Raw genomic sequence first — 23,929 nt, forward strand, 5'->3', positions numbered from 1 at the left:
CCTACAAAGCCAAACGACCTGGGTTCGATTCCCCAGTACCCACACAAAGCCCTAAAGCCAGATGCACAAAGTGATACATATGTCTAAAGTTTGTTTGCAGTAGTTAGAGGTCCTGGCATGCCCATTCTGTCTCTCTCCTCTCTCTCTCCCTCTCTCTCTCTCTCTGCTTGCAAATAAATAAATAATAAAAATTAAAAATAAATAAATTAAAAATAAATGTCCCAAAAGTGTGTTCACTCTAAGACTTGAGTCTAAACACTGTTTTAATATACTTATAAATAAGAAAATGTATTTCATATCATTCTTATTAGGCCTACATTTCTATCTTTAGTTCCTTGTAAAAATACCAGAAAAATATATTGGCTCAAGTGTGTATTTCACATTCTTCAAAATATTTATGTATGACTGAGTTATATGCATGTTACTAAAATCATTTTCTCAGAATAAAGTAAAATTGTCCACAATATAAAAAGAACAAAGTCACGGCTGGGAAGATGGCTCAATTGTTAAAGACCTACTGGCTTCAATTACCAATTACCCACATAAAGCCATCTTCCCAGTACCTCAATGTTTTTATGTAAAAACAAACACCATTTCATTAGTAGGCAAATTTGCCTCAATCTTAAATGATAAAATTATATGCATACCAAAGAATTTTTTTTTTTTTTTTGGTTTTTCGAGGTAGGGTCTCACTCTGGCTCAGGCTGACCTGGAATTCGCCATGGAGTCTCAGGGTGGCCTCGAACTCTCGGTGATCCTCCTACCTCTGCCTCCCGAGTGCTGGGATTAAAGGCGTGCGCCACCACGCCCGGCCCCCAGAGAATTTTTAAAATAAATTTATTCACAATTTATTATGGTTAAGTGCTTGACTTGTTAACTCATTTCATATACCTCTATACTCAGGACTGCATAAAAATTTCAGGCAACAGCACTCGGGAGGCTGAGGTAGGAGGATCACTGTGAGTTCGAGGCCACCCTGAGACTACATAGTAAATTCCAGGTTAGCCTGGACTAGAGCGAGACCCTTCCTTGAAAAACAAAAAAGGGTGACAAGTGAAAAAAAATGAAGCAGCCCTGCTGAAGTCACAATTACAAGTTTACTAACATGGAACTTAGCTTTCAAACAAACACATCTGTGGAAGTATTCATGATGTGCTGTTCTTTAATGATATGGTGTGTTTTCTTGGTACATTTTTACCCATGTAGTACTCGACAGCAGAGTGTGGTGGTGCACACTTTAATCCCAGTACTAGGGAGGCTGGGAAGGAAGATCAATGTGAGTTCGAGGCCAGCTTGAGACTACATACTGAATTCCAAGTCAGCCTGAGCTACAGTGAGACCCTACCTTGAAAAATAAAAATAAAGGGCTGGAGATGGCTTAGTGGTTAAGCGCTTGCCTGTGAAGCCTAATGACCCCAGCTCCATTCCCTAGGACCCAAGTTAGCCAGATGCACAAGGGGATGCACTCTGGAGTTTGTTTTGCAGTGGCTGGAGGCCCTGGCACACCCATTCTCTCTATCTGCCTCTTTCTCTCACTGTCTGTCGCTCTCAAATAAATAAATAAATAAATAAATAAATAAATAAATAAATGTAAAAACACTGAACAAGCCGGGCATGGTGGCGCATGCCTTTAATCCCAGCACTCAGGAGGCAGAGGTAGGAGGATTGCCATGAGTTCAAGGACACCCTGAGACTCCATAGTGAATTCCAGGTCAGCCTGGGCTGGAGTGGGACCCTACCTCGAAACAACAACAAAAAAACCACTGATCAAATGTTTCATGAGTTGACATATCACTAATACCAACCAATTTTCCTCCATCAAGTGAAATTTTTTCCAGTCAAAAAAGATTTTTAGCTGCTTGTGATGGCAAATGCCTTTAATCCCAGACCTGGTAGGCAAAATTAGGGGAGTTCATCTGAGATCACACAGTGAATTCCAGGAAAGTCTGAGTGAGACTATCATCAAACCATCTGTTTTTGTTCGAACTGTGTCTTTTATTCTATTTTTATTTATTTACTTATGGGGGGAGGGCAGAAAGAAAGAATGGATGCCCCAGGGTCTCCAGCCTATGCAAAGGAATTCAGACACATACGCTACCTTGTCCATCTGGTTTATATGTGTCCTGGAGAATCAAAACTGAGTACTTTGGCTTTGGAGGCATGCGCTTTAACTGCTAAGCCATCTCTCCAGCTCCAAGCTGTATTTTCAATAGCAAAAAGATTCAATAAAGCATTGAAATCTCAGAAACAGAACAATTATCAACAGCAAACATTAATAGATGTTACAACAAAACTAAGGGCTCTATATATAACTAAACCCAAGAACCCTAAAATTAAAGTGGATGGGCATCAACCACTAGTACCTAAGAAGACCTTTGTGGTTTCAGGTTCACTCAAGCAGAAGCAGCAGAGCACGGTCTCTAGTGGAACTAAGCAGAGGAAGACCAAAAGAAATACTATGGACTCCCCGGAAAGTATAGGAAGACAATGAAAAATAGAAGATATTTTGAAAAAAAAAAAAAAAAAAGCAAGCCCTATTAAACTTAAAATACTTTCCTCACTACAACTTCCATATGTGCAAAAAAACTAATTAAACAAAAAATAAACAATTGTAGGCAGCTGGGGGTGAGGGGATGAATAGTGGCTGTGGCAGTGCATGGGGACACAGTTGCGGTAGCTGTGGGATTGACTAGAAACTACTAAGGTTCCTGTGGAATCCAAATAGTTTTATAGTAGCATAATGGACGGAGAAGAGAAAACCTAGGGTGGCTGTGAAGGCCCTGATGCCATATAGGTCAAATTAGTATCTTATGATATTCATGAATTGCTTGTAAAAACAGAACATGCACTAACATAAGAAACAGTAAAAGCCATGTTAAGCGGGCCAGGTCAGTTTGCTGAGAATGAAACCAATGAGGTCAATTTTAGAGCAATCCCTGATTCACATGTGCTATCAAAAGGTTGTGTGGGGCTGGAGAGATGGCTTAGCGGTTAAGCACTTGCCTGTGAAGCCTAAGGACCCCCGTTCGAAGCTCAATTCCCCAGGACCCATGTTAGCCAGATGCACAAGGGGGCGCACGCGTCTGGAGTTTGTTTGCAGTGGCTGGTGGCCCTGGTGCGCCCAGTTTTCTCTCTCTCCATATGCCTCTTTCTCTATGTAGCGAACCTTGTCAGTAAAGTACACACATGCTTTTTTCAATTAATTTTTTAAAATTTTTATTTATTTGCAAGTGAGAGATTCCCAAATTCCCAATGTACCTGAAACTGCAGTGAAACTGCTTGCTGATGGCTGCAAACTTCCTAGATGGTAAAATAAAATAAATTATAATAAACTGTTAATTTTTTCAGTATTTAAAAAAAAAATGGTGAGGTGGCGCACACCTATTATCCCAGCACTGAGAGGCAGAGGAAGGAGGATCACTGTGAGTCCAAGGCCACCCTGAGACTCCATAGTGAATTCCAGGTCAGCCTGGGCTAGAGTGGGACCCTACCTGGAAAAAAACATAAATAAATAAATAAATAAATAAATAAATAAATAAGCAAGCAAGCAAGCAATTGAGGTCAAATGCCACTGGATTTAATGGAGATCCAGTCTCACAAAATAAGGGAAAGCTACTGAGGAAGACATCCAACATCAACTTTTGGCCTCCACATGTACATACACATATAATTTAATATGGAGGAAAAAGACATGAAATTCTACAATAAAAGCTTATCAGAGCTGGGCGTGGTGGCATATGCCTTAAATCCCAGCACAGAGACTACATGGTAAATTCCAGGTCAGCCTGGGCTAGAGTAAGAAAAATTTTAAAATTTAACAACAACAACAACAACAAAAAAAAAACCTTATAAGCTTATCAGAGGTTGGGAAGATGGCTAGTGGATAATGTGCTTGTTGTACATCCCCAACAACCGACCCCCCCCAAAATTCAGCCTTCATACCTCAAAAATACTAACAAACAAATATACAAATGAAACTCTCAAAAAGAGCTGGAGAGATGGCTTACCAGTTAAGGTACTTGCCTACAAAACCAAAGGACCCAGGTTTGATTCCCCAGGACCCAAGTAAATCAGCTACACAAGGGGACACAGGCATCTGGAGTTCATTTCCAATGGCTGGAGGCCCTGGTGTACCCTCTCTCTCTCTCAAATAAATAAATAAAAAGCCAGGCGTAGTAGTGCATGCCTTTAATCCCAGCATTTGGGAGGCAGAGGGAGGAGGATCACCGTGAGTTTGAGGCCACCCTAAGACTCCATAGTTAATTCCAGGTCAGCCTGGACTAGAGTGAAACCCTACCTTGAAAAACCAAAACTAAAAATAAAATATTAAACAAAACTCGTAAGGAAAAAAAGAAGAGAATTCAAAAGTGAAGGACAAAACCAACAAAACTTAAAAGTAATTTGTCTTGGGTAAGTGGATTCACTTGTGAGTAGGGACACAAACTGGTAAAACACAGAAGACCCGGGAACTTTTAATGATGTTAAAATGTCTTTTTGAAAACTTCCTTTGTACAACACATGCCTTTGCTCTTAATCCCAGCACTCCAGAGATAGAGGTAGGAGGATTGCTACAGATTTGAGGCTAGCCTGGGACTAGAGTGAGTTCCAGGACAGCCTAGCCTAGTCTACACTGAAAAAAAAAAACCTAAATTTAAAAAAAAAAATCCTTTGGATGCCAGACTTAGTGGTCATGCCTTTATTACCAGTGGTTAAGAGACTGAGGCAAAAGGATAGTAAGTTAGTTCAAGGATGGCTTAATAACTTAGTAAGACCCTGCCTCAAAAGTGATGCAAATTTTGTTGTAAGATTCTTTCTGTTAAAAATTTTTTGGATAAAGTAATGAGACACTGGACATGGGGACTCAGGCATGTAATTCCATCACTCAGGAGGCTGAGGTAGGAAGATCACCATGAGTTCCAGACCAATCTGAGCTACAGTGAGAATTCTAAGTCAACCTGAGCTTAGAGTAAGACCCTACTTCAAAACAAAAGAATAGTAGACTTTTAATTACACACGATGGTTAGTCTTGTGCTCTACAAGTCCCCTAAGTGTCTCTCATAACATTTCCTAGGTGTTTCAATTTTATGACAACAGATTATTATACTAATTTTCCAGCCAAAATCAACCAGAAAGCTCAAGTAAATAGATACTAAAACAAATGAGGCTACGGACCACAGAGAAAAAGAAATGAAAGAGCAGAAAGTTCAGAACAGTCTCAGAAGCTTCTCTGTGAACTACAAGTGAAAAATATGAGGCTGGGGGATTGAAGAGATTTGGATAGTCTCAACAGATTGAAGATGGACATTATCTTAGGTTGAAAGTTTAGAAAATGGTGTTTCAAGCAAATGGGCCTAGAAAATGAGCAGGGATTGCTATCCTAATATCTGACAAGGTAGACTTCAGTCCAACATTAGTTAGGAAAGATAAGGAAGGCCACTTTATATTGATTAAAGGCACCCTCCAACAGGAGGACATTACAATCCTAAACATATATGCACCTAACATAGGACCTCCCAACTTCATCAAGTAAATGCTATTAGAACTAAGGTCACAGATAACACCAAACACAGTTGTAGTAGCAACACCCCACTCTCATCAATTGACAGGTCATCCCAGTAAAAAAATGGAGATGCATCTGGATTAAATGAGCTCATAGAACAAATGGACCTAACACATATCTACAGGACATTTCATCCAAATGCTGCAGAATACACATTCTTTTCAGCAGCACATGGAACATTCTCCAAAATAGACCATATATTAGGACACAAAACAAATTTCAGCAAATATAGGAAAACTGAAATAATTCCTTGCACTCTATCTGATCACAATGGGATCGCATATAAATCAATAGCAAAAAAAAAAAAAAAGATCTATAGAGCACACACAAAATCATGGAAACTAAACAATACACTACTAAATGATGAATGTATCAATGAAGAAATCAATAAATCCCTAGAGTCAAATGATAATGAGAACACAATACACCAAAACCTTTGGGACACAAGGAAGGCAGTCCTACGAGGGAAATTTATAGCTTTAAGTGCCTATATTAAGGTATTAGACAGGTCACAAGTAAACAACTTAATGCTTCACCTTAAAGCCCTGAAAAAAGAACAAGGCAAACCATTAACTAGTAGACAGGAAGAAATAATAAAGATTAGGGCAGATATTAATGAAATAGAAACCAAAACAACAATCCAAAGAGTCAATGAAACAATGAGTTAGTTCTTTAAAAGGATAAAAAAGATTGACAGACCTTTATCAAATTTGACCAAAAGAAAGAAGAGACACAAATTAATAAAATTAGAGATGAAAAGGACACTATCACAACAGATACCACAGAAATTAAAAAAAAAATCATAGGGACTAACTATAAGAACATATACTCCAAAATTTAAAAATCTGAAAGAAATGGATGATTCCCTTGATTTATATAACCTACCTAAATTAAATCAAGATGAGATTAACCACTTAAATAGACCTATAAAAAGTATGGAGATCCAAGTGGTTATCAAAAATCTCCCCAACTAGCCGGGCGTGGTGGCGCATGCCTTTAATCCCAGCACTTGGGAGGCAGAGGTGGGAGGATCATCGAGAGTTCGAGGCCACCCTGAGACTACATAGTTAATTCCAGGTCAGCCTGGACCAAAGTGAGACCCTACCTCGAAAAAAAAAAAAAAAAAAAAATCTCCCCAACTAAAAAAAGTCCAGGCCCAGATGGATTCATCAGTGAATTTTACCAGACCTTCATGGAAGAACTAACACCAATGCTTCTTAAACTTTTCCATAAATAGAAAAAGAAGGAATCCTACCAAACTACTTATACAAAGCCAGCATCACCCTGATATGAAAGCAGGCAAAGATAGAACAAAAAAAGAAAATTACAGACCAATCTCCCTCATGAACATAGATGCCAAAATTCTCAACACAAGAATATATCAGAAAGATCATCCCGACCAAGTAGGCTTTATCCCAGAGATGCAGGGATGGTTCAGCATATGCAAGTCGATAAATGTAATACATTATATAAATGGACTGAAGGACAAAAGTCCCATGATCATCTCATTAGATTCAGAAAAAGCATTTGACAAAATCCAACATCCCTTCATTGATAAAAGCCCTACAAAGACTGGGAATAGAAGGAACACATCTCAACATAATAAAGGCTATTTATGACAAGCCTACAGCCAACATAATACTAAATAGAGAAAAAATGGAAGCTTTTCCATTAAAATCAGGAACAAGACAAAGGTGTCCACTGTCCCCACTTTTATTTAATATAGTACTGGAAGTCTTAGTCATAGCAATAAGGCAAGAGACACACATAAAAGTGATACAAATTGGAAAGAAAGTGATCAAGTTATTATTTGCAGATGACATGATTCTACACATAAAGGACCCTAAAGACTCTACTAGCAAACTGTTAGAGCTGATAAACACCTATAGCCATGTAGCAGGATACAAAATAAACACACAGAAATCACTAGTCTTTCTATATACTAATAACACACAGAGGATGAAATCAGAGAATCACTCCCATTCACAATTGCATCAAAAAAAATAAATAAAGTCCTTGGAATAAACCTAACAGAGGAAGTGAAGTATCTTTACAATGCAAACTTTAAAAACACTCAAGTGAGTAATTGCAGAAGACACTAGGAAATGGAAAGACATCCCTTATTCAATATTGTGAAAATGGCAATCTAACAAAAAACAATCTACACATTTTATGCAATCCCCACCAAAATTCCAATAGCAATCTTCACGCAAATAGAAAAAACAATCCAAAAATTCATTTGGAATCACAAAAAACCCTCGAATATCTAAAACAATACTGAACAACAAAAATAAGAATGGTCGTATCACCATACCTGATTCTTACCTGTATGACAGAGCCACAGTAACAAAAACAGCATGGTACTGACACAAAAGCAGATATGTAGATCAATGAACAGAATAGAGAACCCACATGTAAGTCAGGGTAGCTATAGCCCCCTGATCTTTGACAAAAATGTCAAGAATATTCATTGACAACCTCTTCAGCAAATGGTGCTGGGAAAACTGGATATGAATCTGTACAAGGATGAAAATAGATCCTTATCTCTCTCCATGCACAAAAATTAAGTCCAGGGGCTGGAGATATGGCTTTGCAGTTAAGGCACATGCCTGCCAAGCCTAAGGACACAGGTTCAATTCTCCAGGTCCCGCATAAGTAGAATGCACATGACGGCACATGCATCTGGAGTTCCTTTGCAGTGGCTAGAGGGCCTGGAACACCCATTCTCTTTCTCCCCCTCTTTCTCTGTCAAATAAATAAATAAATGAAATTTTTTTTAAAAAAAATTAAGTCCAAATGGATCAAAGACCTTAATATCAGATCTGAAACTCTGAAATTGCTAGAGGAAAAAGTAGGGGAAACCCTTCAACATATTGGTCTTAACAAAGACTTTCTGAATATAACCCCAATTGCTCAGGCAATAAAAGCACAGATTAATCACTGGGACCTAATGAAATTACAAGCCTTTTGTACAGCAAAAGACACTGAATAGAGCAAAAAGGCAACCTAGAGAATGGGAGAAAATATTTGCCAGCTACACATCTGATAGAGATTAATATCTAGGATATACAAAGAACTCAAAAAATTAAACAATAAGATATCAAACAACCCAATTAAAAAATGGGCTATGGAGGGCTGGAGAGATGGCTTAGCAGCTAAACACTTGCCTGTGAAGCCTAAGAACCCGGGTTCAAGGTTCGATTCCCCAGGACCCACATTAGCCAGATGCACAAGGGGGTGCATGTGTCTGGAGTTTGCAGTGGCTGGAGGCCCTGGCGCGCGCCCAATTCTCTCTGTTTCTATATGCCTCTTTCTCTGTCACTCTCAAATTTTTTTTTTTTAAAGTGGCTATGGAACTAAATAGAGAGCTCACAAAAGAAGAAACAAAGATGACATATAAATATCTAAAAAAATTGTTTGACATCCCTTGTCATCAGGGAAATGCAGATTAAAACTACATTGAGATTCCATCTCACGCCTGTCAGATTAGCTACCATCATGAAAACAAAGGACCACAAATGCTGGTGAGGATGCAGAAAAAGAAAAACCCTTCTACACAGTTGGTGGGAACGCAATCTGGTCCAGCCTTTGTGGAAATCAGTGTGGAGGTTCCTCAGACACCTAAAAATAGATCTACCATAAAACTGCAAACTAGGGCTGGAGAGATGGCTTAGCGGTTAAACGCTTGCCTGTGAAGCCTAAGGACCCTGGTTCGAGGCTCGGTTCCCCAGGTCCCACGTTAGCCAGATGTACAAGGGGGTGCACGCATCTGGAGTTCGTTTGCAGAGGCTGGAAGCCCTGGCTCGCCCATTCTCTCTCTCTGTGTCTGTCACTCTCAAATAAATAAATAAAAAATAAACAAAAAATATTTAAAAAACTGCAAAATACTTTAAATAAAATTTTGAATTAAAACAAAAGCTAAACTGGTCATTGTGGCATATGCCTTTAACCCCAGCACTCCAAAGGTTGAGGTAGGAGGATCCCCATGAGTTGGAGAGCACCCTGAGGCTACATAGTGAATTCCAGGTCAGCCTGGGCTTATTAGATCCTACCTCGGAGCAAGGGTGGGGGAAGCTGGACTGGAGAGATGGCTTGCCTGCAAAGCCTAACGACCCAGGACCCTGGTTCAATTTCCCAATTTCCACATAAACCGGTTGCACAAGGTGGCACATGCATGTGGAATTTGTTTGCAGTAGCTAGTGGCCCCTTCCATGCCCATCCTTTCTTTCTACATATCTGCCCCTTTCTCACACAAATAAATTAATTAATTTAATTAAATTAAATAATTTGGGGGGGTTAGAGGTAGGGTCTCACTCTGGTCCAGGCTGACCTGGAATTCACTATGTAGTCTCAGGGTGGCCTCGAACTCACAACAATCCTCAAAGGCGTGTGCCACCACGCCCAGCTGTAAAATAAAATAAATTTATTTTAAAATAACAAAAAAAAATACGGGCAGGAGAGATGGCTCAGCAGTTTAAGACACTTGCTTGCAAAGCCTGATGGCCAGGGTTGAATTCCACAGTATCAGATGCACAAAGTAGCACTTGCACCTAACTTCATCTGCAGTAGAAGGAGGCCAGGCCTGGCATGCCCATACTCACTCTCTACCTCTCTTTCTCTCAAAAAAAAAAAAAAAAAAAAAAGGGCTGGAGAGATGGCTTAGCCGTTAAGCGCTTGCCTGTGAAGCCTAAGGACCCCGGTTCGAGGCTTGGTTCCCCAAGTCCCACGTTAGCCAGATGCACAAGGGGGCGCACGCGTCTGGAGTTCGTTTGCAGAGGCTGGAAGCCCTGGTGCACCCATTCTCTCTCTCTCCCTCTATCTTTCTCTCTGTGTCTGTCGCTCTCAAATAAATAAAAAATAAAATTTTAAAAAAATATATTTTAAAATGCTTAAAGGGAGAAATGCCAAGAATAATTAAATCAGTTCTTTGCAGATTAAAGGAGACAAAACCCAGGGAGGATGAGAGGTTTTTTTTTCCTTTCTTCTTGAGAGAGAGAGAGTGAGTGTGTGTGTGTGTGTGTGTGTGTGTAAGAGAACTCTGGATGTCAGTCCACACCTTGCACCTTGTTTGAGGCAAGGTCTCTGTTGTTCATTACACTGTATGCCAGGTTAGCTGGCTCATGCTCTTCCATGATTATCCTATTTCTGCCTCCCACCTCAGCCTACAGTGGCTTACAGACACTCTAGTACTACTGTATCTGGATTCTATGTGAGTTCTGGGATCCCAAATCATCACAGTTGCAGAACAAGTGCTTTTACCCACTGAGTCATCTCCCCAGCTCTAGAAACTTTTTTCAGTTCTCTTGCCAGGATGCAACCTTAATTTTGTTTGTGTTTAGTGATGAGAAAGCTTGATGTTTGGCCTTAAAGGCCAAGAATAGCTGAGCCAAGTGACCATGACTAACTCTATAATTGTGAACCAAAATAAACCTTTCCTCCTTTTCAGTTGCTTATCTTGGGGGAACCCATTCTCTGTATCTGCCCCCCCTCTCTCTATAATAAATAAATGAATAATGTATATGTATCAATAGAACCAAAAGGAAGACTGACCTGAACGGCCTAGCAATCTTCCTGACTCAACCTGCAGAGTGGTGGAATTACAGGTGGAAGCCACGGTGCCCAGCTAACCTGTTCAATCTTAAAACACCTTATGCACCAGTCAACTATGGTTTACTTTCAATAACAGCTACCAGTGAGAAAATAAGTATCACATGCTAGTGTCAGGAGCAATGGGCCATGCCTATCTCAGCTCTCAGCACACAGGCAGGAGGATCAAGAGTTGCAGGCTATTCTGGACTACATGAGATCCTGTCCAAAATAAATAAGTAAATAAATGCTGGACTAGGCCTGGTGACGCAAAACTTTAATCCCGGCTAGCTGGGAGACTAAGGCAGGAGGATCACAAGTTCAAAGCCTGCCTGGGCTATAGAGTGAGTTTCAAGGCCAGCCTGGACAACTTCAAAAAACTTGTCTCAAAGTAATGAAGATCTAGAGCTATAAGTCAGTGGTGGAGTACTTGTCTATGAAGCATGAGGTCTTGGGTTCAATAACGACCATTTGAGGAGGGAGGATGGAGATGAGGCTAGGGATGTAACTCACTAGCTACATCACTCACTTAGCATGTGCAAGACCCTGGGTACAATCCCCAAGTATCTCAACAACAACAAAAAAAAAACACTCATAATAATACTGTGACTATTAAAAGTTAAATCCATATTCTCTCTCTCCCCCTCCCTCTTTCTCTCTCTCAAATAAATAAATAAAAATTTAAAAATAAAAGTTAAGAGAGATCATAATTGCTGGACATGGTGGCTCATATCTGTGATTCCAACACTCAGAAGAATGAGGTAGGAGGATCATCATGAGTTCAAGCCCAGGCTGAGCTAAAGTGAAACCTTGTCTCAAAAAGAGATTAACAGCCACGCGTGGTCACACACTCCTTTAATCCCAACATTCCAGAGGCAGAGATAGGATTTCTATGAGTTCGAGGCCAGCCTAGGACTACATAGTGAATTCCAGGTCAGCCTAAGCTAGAGGGAGACCCTACCTCAAAAAATAGGCAGGTTTGGGGCTGGAGAGATGTCTTAGCGGTTAAGCGCTTGCCTGTGAAGCCTAAGGACCCCGGTTCGAGGCTCAGTTCCCCAGGTCCCACGTTAGCCAGATGCACAAGGGGGTGCACTCGTCTGGAGTTCGTTTGCAGAGGCTGGAAGCCCTGGCGCGCCCATTCTCTCTCTCTCCCTCTATCTGTCTTTCTCTCTGTGTCTGTCACTCTCAAATAAATAAATAAAAAATTTAAAAAAAAATAGGCAGGTTTGGTTTCACATGCCTTTAATCCCAGCACATGGGAGGGAGGCAGAGGTAGGAGGATAGCCATGAGTTCAAGGATAGCCTGCAACTAGAGTTCCAGATCAGCCTGGGCTAGAAGTGAGAACCTACCTGGACAAAATAAAAAACAGGGCTGAAGAGATGGCTTAGCAGTTAAGGTGCTTGCAGGCAAAGCCAAAGACCCCAGGTTCAATTCTCCAGAATGCACAAGGTGGAACAAGCGTCTGGAGTTTGTTTACAGTGGCTAGAGGCCCTGGTGCACCCATTCTCTATCAGCCTCTTTTTCTCTCCCTCAAATGAATAAATTAATTAAATACATTTTTTAAAAAACAGGGTTGGAGAGATGGCTTAGCAGTTAAGGCACTTTCCTGCCTAACCTAAGGACCCAGGTTCAATTTCCCAATACTCACATAAAGTCAGATGTACAAGGTGGTGCAAGCATCTGGAGTTCTTTTGCAGTGCCTACAGGCCCTAGCACACCCATTCTCTCTCCCTCTCAAATAAGTAAATTAAATTAAAAAAATATAAAACAAAATGAGGGAGAAAAAGAAGCCAGGTGTGGTGGCACATGCCTTTAATCCCAGCACACTGGAGGCAGAGGTAGGAAGATGGATATGAGTTTGAGACCACCCTGGGACTACAGAATGATGGTCAGCCTGGGATAGAGTAAGACTCTACCTCGGAAACCCCTCCCCCCCCAAAAAAAAAGGGGGAAGAGAGAAAGAGACCATAATTTATCACTATATTTTTAAATTATGAATTCCGGATATTGAGTATTAGGAACTGCTACATACAAACTATGATAAGTAATCCTAGTTTGGTTACTGAGCCAAAGCAAATACAACCAAACCCTGCTACCCTCAACAATGGTTAGTATATGCTAACCATTCCTCCCCTCTGCTAAGCTGCAGAAAGAAAAAGGGAGAGAGTAAAGGAAAGATATATGGATTCTTTAAAGGAGAGAATAAAGCACTTACACTTCATAGGACTTTCTAGCCACAGATGCCAGGTGCTACCCACTGAAATCCAGGCTTGGACTAAGCTCCACATTTCTGAAAGGACCATCTCACCCGAAGCCTGGGGCTCAGAGTCAGCAGGAGGAAGCTGCAGCTCCCACTAGCAGCACATTTCAAAGAGGCTGCAACAAGAGAACATGTTCCATTTCAGCATCGAATTCCAATCTTCCATTTCACACAGCTACAGCAGAACAGGCCTTTATATCGTTCTTTTCAAAAGATATTTCCATGACTATGTGTGAAGCTGGGGCAGTGATCCTTTCACTAGCATGCTCTCACCCCCTCATTACACTTCACAGCAGATCTACAAAGCACTTGTCTCTAATGGTTCACTGTGGCTCCAAGAGACACTTCTTCATCAACATATAACAATTGTCAAATCAACCAAAATCACTGAACAGGCCTCAACAATGCAAGCACACACTCATATGGGAGCCAAAGGAGGCATCAGATGGCAAGAATTAGAAGCAGATTGGGGCTGCTAGCTAATCCTACAGAAAAATTCCTTAAATTAAGCAGAATTTGCCTAAGATAGTTTAGAACCTAAGCACCCTGGCAAATAGAAAATGAAGTTCTGCTGCTGGGTGTGGTGGTGCACAGCTTTAATCCCAGCACTCTAAAGGCAGAGGTAGGAGGATTACTGAGTTCAAGGCCATCCTGAGACTACATAGTGAATTCCAGGTCATTAGCCTGGGCTAGAGTGAAACCCTACCTCAAAGAACCCTCCCCCCCCCCAAAAAAAAAAAGAAAACGAAGTCCTGGAAATAAGGATATTCGAGTAATACAAATATCGGGTTGTTGTATGTGTAATATATTTACAAAATAAAGTTTCTAGGGAGCTGAGCATGGCAGCACACACCTTTAATCCTAGCACCAAAAAGGCAGAGGTAGAAGGATCACTGTGAGTTCAAGACCAGCCTGGACTAGAGTGAGACCCCCCCCCACCTCAGCAGAGGGGGGAGAACTTTCTTAGACTGATACTATATTGAGAGCTGGGGGGCACAACACAGCACAAATTAAAAAAAAAAAATACTTGTAAAATAAAATTACAGGGCTGGAGAGATGGCTTAGTGGTTAAGGTGCCTGCCTGCAAAACATAAGGACTCAGGTTCAACTCACCAATACCCATGTAATTCAGATGCCCATGGTAGTGCATGTGTCTGTAGTTCGTTTCCAGTGGCTAGAGACCCTGACATGCCCATTCTCTCTCCCTCCTTCTCTCCCCTCCCCTCCCCCTCCTTGCCTTCTCCCCACCCCCTCTCAGTTTTTGTGAGGTAGGGTCTCACTTTAGTCCAAGCTGACCTGGAATTCACTCTGTAGTCTCAGGGTGGCCTTGAACTCATGGCAATCCTCCTACCTCTGCCTTCCAAGTGCTAGGATTAAAGCTGTGCACCACCACACCCAGCCTTTCTCTCCCTCTCTTTGTCCCTCTCCCTTTCTCCTTGCAAATAAATAGATAAATAAAACCTAACATTAAAAAAACTTATTTGTTGTATCATATATCTAACAATCTATCTCAAATTTGAAATTCTTAAAAAGGATTACATTGGAGAATGGAAGACAGTTAATCATATCTGGGACTCAGATCCATAGTTGCCAAACAAGATTTTTTTAATATTTTATTTATATTTATTTATTTATTTGACAGAGAAAGAGGAGAGAAAGAAAGAATAGGTGTGCCAGGGCCTCCAGCCACTGCAAACGAACTCCAGACACTTGCGTCCCCTTGTGCATCTGGATAACGTGGGTTCTTTGGCTTTGCAGGCAAATGCCTTAACTGCTAAGCCATTCCTTCAGCACCAAACAAGAATATTATTTAAAAACCTTGATTGGGGCTAGAGAGATGGCTCAGTAGTTAAGATGCTTGCCTACAAAGCCTAATGACCAGAGTTCGATTCCCCAGTATCTACGTAAAGTTCCACAAAGTGGAGCATGCATCTAAAGTTTGTTTGCAATGGCTGGAAGTCCCAGCATGCCCATTCTTTCTGTCTGCCTCTCTTCTCTCTCTGCTTGCAAATAAATAAATAAATAAGTAAATAAATATCATGGGCTGGAGAGATTGCTTAGTGGTTAAGGCACTTGCCTTGCCTGCAAAGCCTAAGGAAACAGGTTCTACTCTCCAATTCCACGTTAGCCAGACACACAAAGGTGAGTGAGGCAAGCACAAGGTCACACATGCCCATTAGGTGGCCCAAGCATCTAGAGTTCGACTGCAGTGGTGGGGGCCCTACCACACCAATACCCTCTCTCTAAAAATTTTTTTAAAAAACACAAAACTTGGGGCTGGAGAGATGGCTTAGTGGTTAAGGTGCTTGCGTGCAAAGCCAAAGGACCCAGGTTTGATTCCCCAGAACCCTTGCAACACTAATGCACAAAGTGGTGCTTCTATCTGGAGTTCATTTGCACCAGCTGGAGGCCCTGCTATGCCCATGCTTTCTCTCTTTCTCTCTCTCTCTCTCTCCAAATAAGTAAATAAAATTTTTTTTAAAAAAATTTTTTTTTTTTTTTTGGTTTTTCGAGGTAGGGTCTCACGCTAACCCAGGCTGACCTGGAATTAACTATGTAGTCTCAGGGTGGCCTCAAACTCACAGTGATCTTCCTACCTCTGCCTCCTGAGTGCTGGGATTAAAGATGTGCGCCACTACACCTGGCTCAAAAATAATTTAAAAAAAAAAAGTTTGTTTGGCAGGAAAACAAGGGAAACAAAAAATTGTGCTCAGAGCAGAAAGTTGGAAGAAGCGACTTGGAAGGTTGGTATTTTTCAATAATGACAAGAAAATGAAGCAGTAAAGGAATCAAGAGGCTGGTGTTTTCAAGGGGGCACACGCGTCTGGAGTTCGTTTGCAGAGGCTGGAAGCCCTGGCGTGCCCATTCTCTCTCTCTCCCTCTATCTGTCTTTCTCTCTGTGTCTGTCGCTCTCAAATAAATAAATAAAATTTAAAAAAAAAAAAAAAAAAAGAGGCTGGTGTTTTACCTGACCTGTCCATTTGAATGCTGAAATTGCCTATGTGATGACGCTGGATGCTTTCCCACTCTTTCTATCATCTTTTCTACTCCAGTAGCCTCTCCTGTACAGATTTACTACTAGGTGGCATATCCTGTAGATTTACTACTAGGCTGCACATCCAGTGAGCAACAGAGACTCCCAGTAGGACATTAGGAGAATAAAGTCAGGAAATTCATTCCTCTAGCTCTCTCCTGCAAGGTACCCCCAGCTGCTGCATTCCTTCACCAAAACTCCACCCTTGCCCTCAAGGAAGCCAAGCAACCACTCTCCTCTTATTCCTCCCAACCTAGGAACGATAACACTTCAGCTACAAGTGATAATGCTATTTGTTTTTCTTTAATTTTAATTAATTTATTTATTTTGTCAGAGAAAGAGACAGAGAGAATGAGAATGAGCACACAAAGGCCTCCAGCCACTGAACATGAACTACAGATGCATGTTCCACCATGTGCATCTGGCTTATGTGGGTTCTGAGGAACTGAACCTGGGTTCTTAGGCTTCACAGACAAGAGCCTCAACCACTAAGCGATCTTTCCAGCCTAGTTTTTGTGGGGTTTTTTGTGTGTGCATATAAAGATCAAAAATTAATGTTGAGTGTCTTCCTCTATCACTCTCCACTTTTTTTTTTTTTTTTTTGGTTTTTCAAGTTAGGGTCTCACTCTAGCCCACGCTGACCTGGAACAACTCACTACTTAGTCACAGGCTGGACTCAAACTCATAGTGGTCCTCCTACCTCTGCTTGCTGAGTGCTGGGATTAAAGGCATGCACCACCACACCCAGCTTCTGCACCTTATTCTTTGAGACAGTCTCTTGCTGAACCTAGACCTCACCAATTTGGAGAGATTAGCTAGCCAGTGAACCCCAGCGATTCTCTGTCCCCACCTCCCAACACAAGGATTATGGGTGGGCACTACCACACCCAGCACTTTATGTGGGTGCTGGGAATCCAAACTCAGGTCCTAAGACTTGTGCAGCAAGTCCTTTACCCACTAAACCAACTTCCCAATCCTTACTGTACTACTTCTTGTGGAATTAATATACCTGCAACTTTATAAATTCTACCTTTATAATAAAATAATTTCTCCACAGACAATGGTGAAGGTCTATAATCCTAGTAACTGGGAAGGCTATAAAAGAAAGGTCAAAGTGAATGTTCAAGGCTAGCCTGGGACACAGTGAGTTCAAGTTCAGTATAGGCAACTTAGTGACTCCCTGTCTCAAAATAAGAACCGAAGAGGGCTAGGGATAAAGCCCATTGGTAAATAGCTTGTGTAGCATGCATGCATGAAGCCCTAGGTTCAATTCCAGTACAAGTACTAAAAAAAAAAAAAAAAAACTTTCCTCTAATTATCCTGTTAAGTGTGCCAAGCCTTCCTTTCTCCATCCTATGATGATGATGATGCAAGGTTGTAACAAAGTATATGAAAGTAAGAGAAAGGTGAATAACATTTCAGTAACAACTTTAAACTCAATGTAGAACTTTTTTAAAATATTTCACTTATATATTTATATGAGAGACAGAAAGAGAATGGACGTACCAGGGCCTCTAGCCTGTAAAAGAACTCCAGACACATATACCATCTAGTGAATCAGGCTTTACATGGGTACTAGGGACTCTAACTTGGGTCCTTAGGCTTTGCAGGCAAGTGCATTAACTGCTGAACCATCTCTCAGTGTTAAAGTTCCGTAAGGTTTTTTTTTTTTTTGGTTTTTCAAGGCAAGGTCTCACTCTAGTCCAGGCTGACGTGGAATTAACTATGTAGTCTCAGGGTGGCCTTGAACTCATGGTGATCCTCCTACCTCTGCCTCCCGAGTGCTGGGATTAAAGGTGTGCGCCACCACGCCGGCTTTCTGTAAATTTTTTGTAGACATTAACTTAGTTGGTCATTACAAGTATATTAGGTGGTAAGCACAGGTTTTTGTTTCATTTCCAATACCCAGAAGTTGTTGGTTTCTGGTAAGTTCCAAAATACTGATTTATAATATACACAATTAGTTTTAATGAGAAAGAAGTGACCTTTGTATGTTATTTATATTTCAGAAAACTGTACGAAGGTCAGGGACTTGTAACTCCCCAGATCACAAAACTTAATACTAAAAGAGACCATAAATGAATGACTTCCTTAGGTAACCTATAGTCCAAGTCTTATCCTTTTGTCTTCCTACAAGGTAATTATGAACTTGAGTCTCAATTTAAGTGTAATAATCAAAGTCAGAGTCGCATGCGTATCCCAAGAACAACTCTTTGTTTTTTCTATTTACTTCTTTTATTTGTTTGAGAGAGAGAATGAGCATGCCAAGGCCTTCAGCAGCTGCAAACAAACTCCAGAGGCATGCACCACCTTGTGCATCTGGCTTACGTGGGAACTGGGGAGTCAAACCTGGGTCCTCTGGCTTTGCAAGCAAGCACCTTAACCATTAAGTCCTCTCTCCAGTCTGGACCTTATTTCTTAATTCAGAGTACTTTTAATTATCAACTAAGCATTGAAAAGAATAAAAGGGGAACTCTGGTGTGGTGGCCAACCTGGATTAGAGTGAGCTGGGGCATGTGTGTGGGGGGAGGGGGGATAAGAATAAAAGGGAGCCTGGAGATATAGTTCAGTGGCTAAAGGTGCCTGACAGCCTGGGTTTAATTCCCCAGCACTCACATGAAGCCAGATGCACGAAGTGGTGCATGCATCTGGAATTCTTGTGCAGTGTCAGGAGGCCCTGGTGTGCCCATACTCTCTAGCTCTGTTTGCCTCTCTCTGTCTCAGATAAAAATACTTAAAAAAAAAAAAAAAAAGAAGAGAGAATGGAATTTCAAAGGGGAAAGCGGGGGGGGGGAGATTACCATGGGATTTTTTTTATAATCATGGAAAATGCTAATAAAAATTTAAAAAAAAAAAAAGAATAAGGGCTGGAGAGATGGTTTAGAGTATAAGATGCCTGCCTGTGAAGCCTGAGGACCTAGATTCGATTCCCCAGTAGCCACATAAGCCAGATGCACAAAGTGGCACATGCATCTGACATTTGTATGCAGTGGCTAGAGGCCCCAAGGCATCCATTTTCTCTCTAGATCTGCCTCCCTCCCTCCCCCCCAATAAAAAAAATTTGTGAATAAAAGGAGCCAGGTGTGGTGGCACACGCCTTTAATCCCAACACTCAGGAGGCAGAGGTAGGAGGATCGCTTGTGAGTTCGAGGCCACCCTAAGACTACATAGTTAATTGCTGGTCAGCCTGAGCCAGAGTGAGACTGAGACCTACATCTGGACGTGGAGGTGCATGCCTTTAATCCCAGTGCTCAGGAGGCAGAGGTAGAAGGATCACCATGAGTTCAAGGGCACCCTGAGACCATAGTGATTTCCAGGTCAGCCTGGACTACAGTTACACTCTACCTCGATAAACAAAAAAAGAAAAAGAATAAAAGGGAAGGGGCACAAACAAATATATGCTTGTGAGTATGAAACAAAAAAATGAAGCGAGGCCAGGTGTGGTGGCCTAAACCTTGGATTCCAGCACTTGGGAGGCAGAGGTAGGAGGAGCTCTGTGAGTTTGAGGGCAGCCTGAAAACTATGTAGTGAATTCCGGGTTAGCCTGGTCTAGAGCAAGACCCTACCTCGTAAAACAAATAAAGGGAAAGGGGAGACTGGAAATGGAGCTCTCCAGAGCCACAAAGGGGAGTGGGGAGGAAGGAAAGAGGAGGAGAAATAATAGTAGTTCTGCTGTTTAATCAGTCTGCATATATTTCTTCAGTTTTCAAAGAACTTCACAGCCTATATACAAAGTAAATTATAACTTAAGACCAACGTCAGCAAGACCATCAACTGTATACGCTCAAAGAAATACAGCACAGGAAAGGTGAGTGTGAAAATCGAGAGAAAATATAACATGTGAATCAAAAAATGACGGACCACATGAATCATAATTTAATAAAATAGATATAAGACAAGCACTCCACCAGATGATTATGCGGAATAATCAAAGCAGCTATAATACCCATCTTATAAATAAAACCTAGAAGCCACATACATTAAGTGAGAAGACATAAACATAAAGGAAACTGAAAACTCCAAAGATTTTTTTGAAACCTAAACTGGCAATTTTCCCCTTTATACAGTGTTGCACTCCAAAGCATAGGGGAAAAATTCACACGAATTTGACTCCAGAAACCTGAGAAGTTTCGAGAATAACAGACTCAAAACTGGAGCGAAAATCGGCAAGGAACAGCGAAGTTGGTACAACCGGGAAGGGCTTGTCAGATGCAATTCCTTGGACCCAGAAGATAGACATCGGATAAGCATCCTCAGCAGGAGGAACGTGGAGAAGCATCGGGGTTGGATTTGGGGAAAGCAAGACAAAACTGAAAAAGCATGGCCTAAGAAGCAATAGCGGGGGGGGGCAGGGGGGGGCGGCTAGATCGATGCCACACGCGAGCAGCACGGGACGATTTACAAATCAGAATCTACGGGACGGGGAAAGGGCCAGTTTGCGACGGATCAGCTGCGACGAGTTTCGGAAAAGCGGCATTTCCAGAGGCTTCACAGCCCCACCCCACGGCGGCGGGAGCTGGCTCCTCCCTTAGGAGGACACCCACCCCACCACCACCGCCCCCCACCCCCAACGAGGCCAAACTCACCGCTCGAGCCCCGACCCCACACTCCGCCCCGGCGTCGCGGAGGGCGCGGTGAACAACAGCCCCTTACCGAACGCTGCAGCTCCCCGAGCCAAAACGAGGCGCGCTCCTTTCCGCTGGGATCCGGGTCGTGGTAAAGCGCCTGCACCGCCTGGTACACGAGCTGCAAGGTCGGCTTGGTTCCTTCCATGGTGCTGGCGGCAGCAGTGGTGACAGCAAACGGCTCGGATTCTTCTTCTCCCTCAAGGCTTCCCGCTGGCTCCGCCTTCGCGCTTCCTCACGGTCTCGGCCACTGCCTCTCCCTGACTGGCGCCATCTCCTCCTCTCCGGCCGTTACCAGGGCAGAGGGGGTGGGGGGTCCCCGCGGAAGATGCCCCCTCGGAAACAGCGGATAGCTTCGTACCCAGGTTCCCCGGAGCCCTTTTTGGGTCCCGTCTCGGCGCTGGAACTCAAACTCGTGGAGTCCGGACTCCGCTCCTCGCTTCCGCGCCTTCCTGCCTGGAGCTCCGAAGCCTACCGCCGCATGACACGAACCATGCCGCCGACCTGAGCGGCGTCGAACCCCACCGGAAGCAGCAGTCCGGATACTTTGGCACACTTCCGCCTAGTGCGCTACAAACGGCCTCTCTTCCAGGCACGCCTCCTCTTGTCTCCCGCCCCCTCCCGGAAGTGACCCTGTGGAGCCGGGAGCCGGAAAGAATAGGCGTCGTTTTTGCGAGGTCTTTTACATCCTCCTCGAGCTTTAGGACCCAATCAGGTTGCGTACGCGTGCTCCATTTCTCTCCCTGGCGGTGGATCCTTAGGTGCTTCCAACCACTTCCGACTTCCCCATCCCTCTGCAGAGAACCCTTCCAAGCACCGGTGGGTGTTCAGTTGTCTGTAAGTAGACTGCAGAGCCAAGGGCGACTTAAGATATGAGTCCCACTCTTGACTGTGGCGGAAGAGATAAAAATGAAACCAAATTACTTTGTGGCTTGAGAGAGGGCTCAGGTGGTTAAGGCGCTTGCCTGCAATGTCTGTAACGACTTGGGTTCGATTCCCCAGTAACCAGGTGCACAAGGGGGCGCGTGCGTCTGGATTTTGTTTGCAGTGGCTGGTGGCCCTGGCGCACCTATTCTCCCTCGCTCGCGCTCGCTTTCCTCTCCGCGGAAAAGTAAATAAAATGTAGCCAAATTACTTGAAGGATGGAGAGATGGCGCAGTGGTTAAAGCACTTGCCTGCAATGCCTAACCACCTGGGTTCAGTTCCCCAGTACCCACGTCAAGTCAGGTGCACAAAGAGGTGCATGCATATGGAGTTCGATTGCGAAAGCTGGAGGCCCTTTCGCACCCATTCTCTCTATCTCATGCTCTCTGTCTCTGCCTCTCTCTGCTTAGAAATAAATTTTAAACAATGTTTGAGATGGGGAGGTAATATGATGGAGAATGGAATTTCAAAGGGGAAAGTGGGGAGGGGGATTTCCGTGGGATTTTTTTTATAATCATGGAAAATGCTAATAAAAATTAAAAAAAATTAAAGTGTGACCCAGCTATAGCACTCCTAGGCATATATCCAAAGGACTCATCTCATTTCCTTAGAAGTACATGCTCAACCATGTTTATTGCTGCTCAATTTATAATAGCTGGGAAATGGAACCAGCCTAGATGTCCCTCAACAGATGAGTGGATAATGAAGATGTGGCACATTTATACAATGGAGTTCTACTCAGCGGTAAAGAAAAATGAAGTTAATGAAATTTGCAGAAAAATGGATGGACCTGGAAAGTATTATACTAAGTCAGGTAACCCAGGCCCAGAAAGCCAAGCGCCACATGTTCTCTCTCATATGTGGATCCTAGCTACAGATGACTGGGCTTCTGCGTGAGAATGAAAGTACTTAGTAGCAGAGGCCAGTAAGTTGAAAAGGAGACATAAAGGGTGGAGAAAGGAAGGGAGGAGGATACTTAATAGGTTAATATTGTATATATGTAATTACAATGATTATAATGGGGAGGTAATATGATGGAGAACGGAATTTCAAATGGGAAAGTGGGGGGGTGGGAAGGGAGGGAATTACCATGGGATATATTTTATAATCATGGAAAATGTTAATAAAAATTTAAAAAAAAAGGAAAAAAATATGAAAATTGTCAATAAAATTCATGAAAAGAGAAAAAAAATTAAAGTGGCAGCAGAAAAATAAATAAATAAAATAAAAAGAAATAAATTTTAAAAAGAAAAATTCGTTCTGGTGTTTTGAGGTAGGTGCTCACTCTAGCCCAGGCTGACCTGAAATTCACTATGTAGTCTCATGGTGTCCTAGAACCCAGAGCAATCCTCCTACCTCTGCCTCCCGAGTGCTGGGATTAAAAGCATGCACCACCACACCTGGCTTTCTTTCTTTTTTTCTTTTTCCCTTTTTTTGGTTTTTCGAGGTAGGGTCTCACTCTAGCTCAGGCTGACCTGGAATTCACTATGGAGTCTCAGGGTGGCGATCCTCCTACCTCTGCCTCCCGGGTGCTGGGATTAAAGGCATGTGCCACCATGCCCGGCCTGTCTTTCTTTTCTTTTCTTTTTATTAATTAGTTTTGTACTCAGCGAATGCAGTACCATTGTTAGGTTCAACTATGACCTACCCCCTCCCTTTTCTTTCTTAATTAAAACGAAATTTTATTATATAAGAGTTTGGGGCTGGAGAGATGGCTTAGCGGTTAAGCGCTTGCCTGTGAAGCCTAAGGACCCCGGTTCGAAGCTCGATTCCCCAGGTCCCACGTCAGCCAGATGCACAAGGGGGCGCACGCGTCTGGAGTTTGTTTGCGGGGCTGGAAGCCCTCGTGCACCCATTCTCTCTCTCTCTCCCTCTATCTGTTTTTCTCTCTGTGTCTGTCGCTCTCAAATAAATAAATAAATAATTTAAAAAATAAAAG

The 23,929-nt window shown here is 42.5% G+C and overlaps 1 protein-coding gene across 3 annotated transcripts in view; it reads right to left on the reverse strand.

The window, feature by feature from the left end:
- Positions 1–21,602, reverse strand: part of Tnpo3 (transportin 3) — a 98,987-nt gene extending 77,385 nt beyond the window's left edge. Inside the window, exons 1-2 of one of the 3 annotated variants that reach the window (XM_045159968.1) lie at positions 21,095–21,232; positions 13,363–13,523 (exon numbers count right to left, since the gene is read on the reverse strand). Coding sequence is in view for 2 of the 3 variants with exons in the window: in XM_045159967.1 (XP_045015902.1) it covers positions 21,095–21,214 (120 nt within the window). In the remaining variant the exon portion in view is untranslated. Of the gene's footprint in view, positions 1–13,362; positions 13,524–21,094 lie in introns of all 3 variants that reach the window. The other 2 variants (XM_045159967.1, XM_045159966.1) reach the window with 2 other exon arrangements.
- Positions 21,603–23,929: the final 2,327 nt, after the last annotated feature.

Source organism: Jaculus jaculus, chromosome 10 (assembly GCF_020740685.1).
Source record: "Jaculus jaculus isolate mJacJac1 chromosome 10, mJacJac1.mat.Y.cur, whole genome shotgun sequence".
In the NCBI taxonomy this organism is placed as follows: domain Eukaryota; kingdom Metazoa; phylum Chordata; class Mammalia; order Rodentia; family Dipodidae; genus Jaculus; species Jaculus jaculus.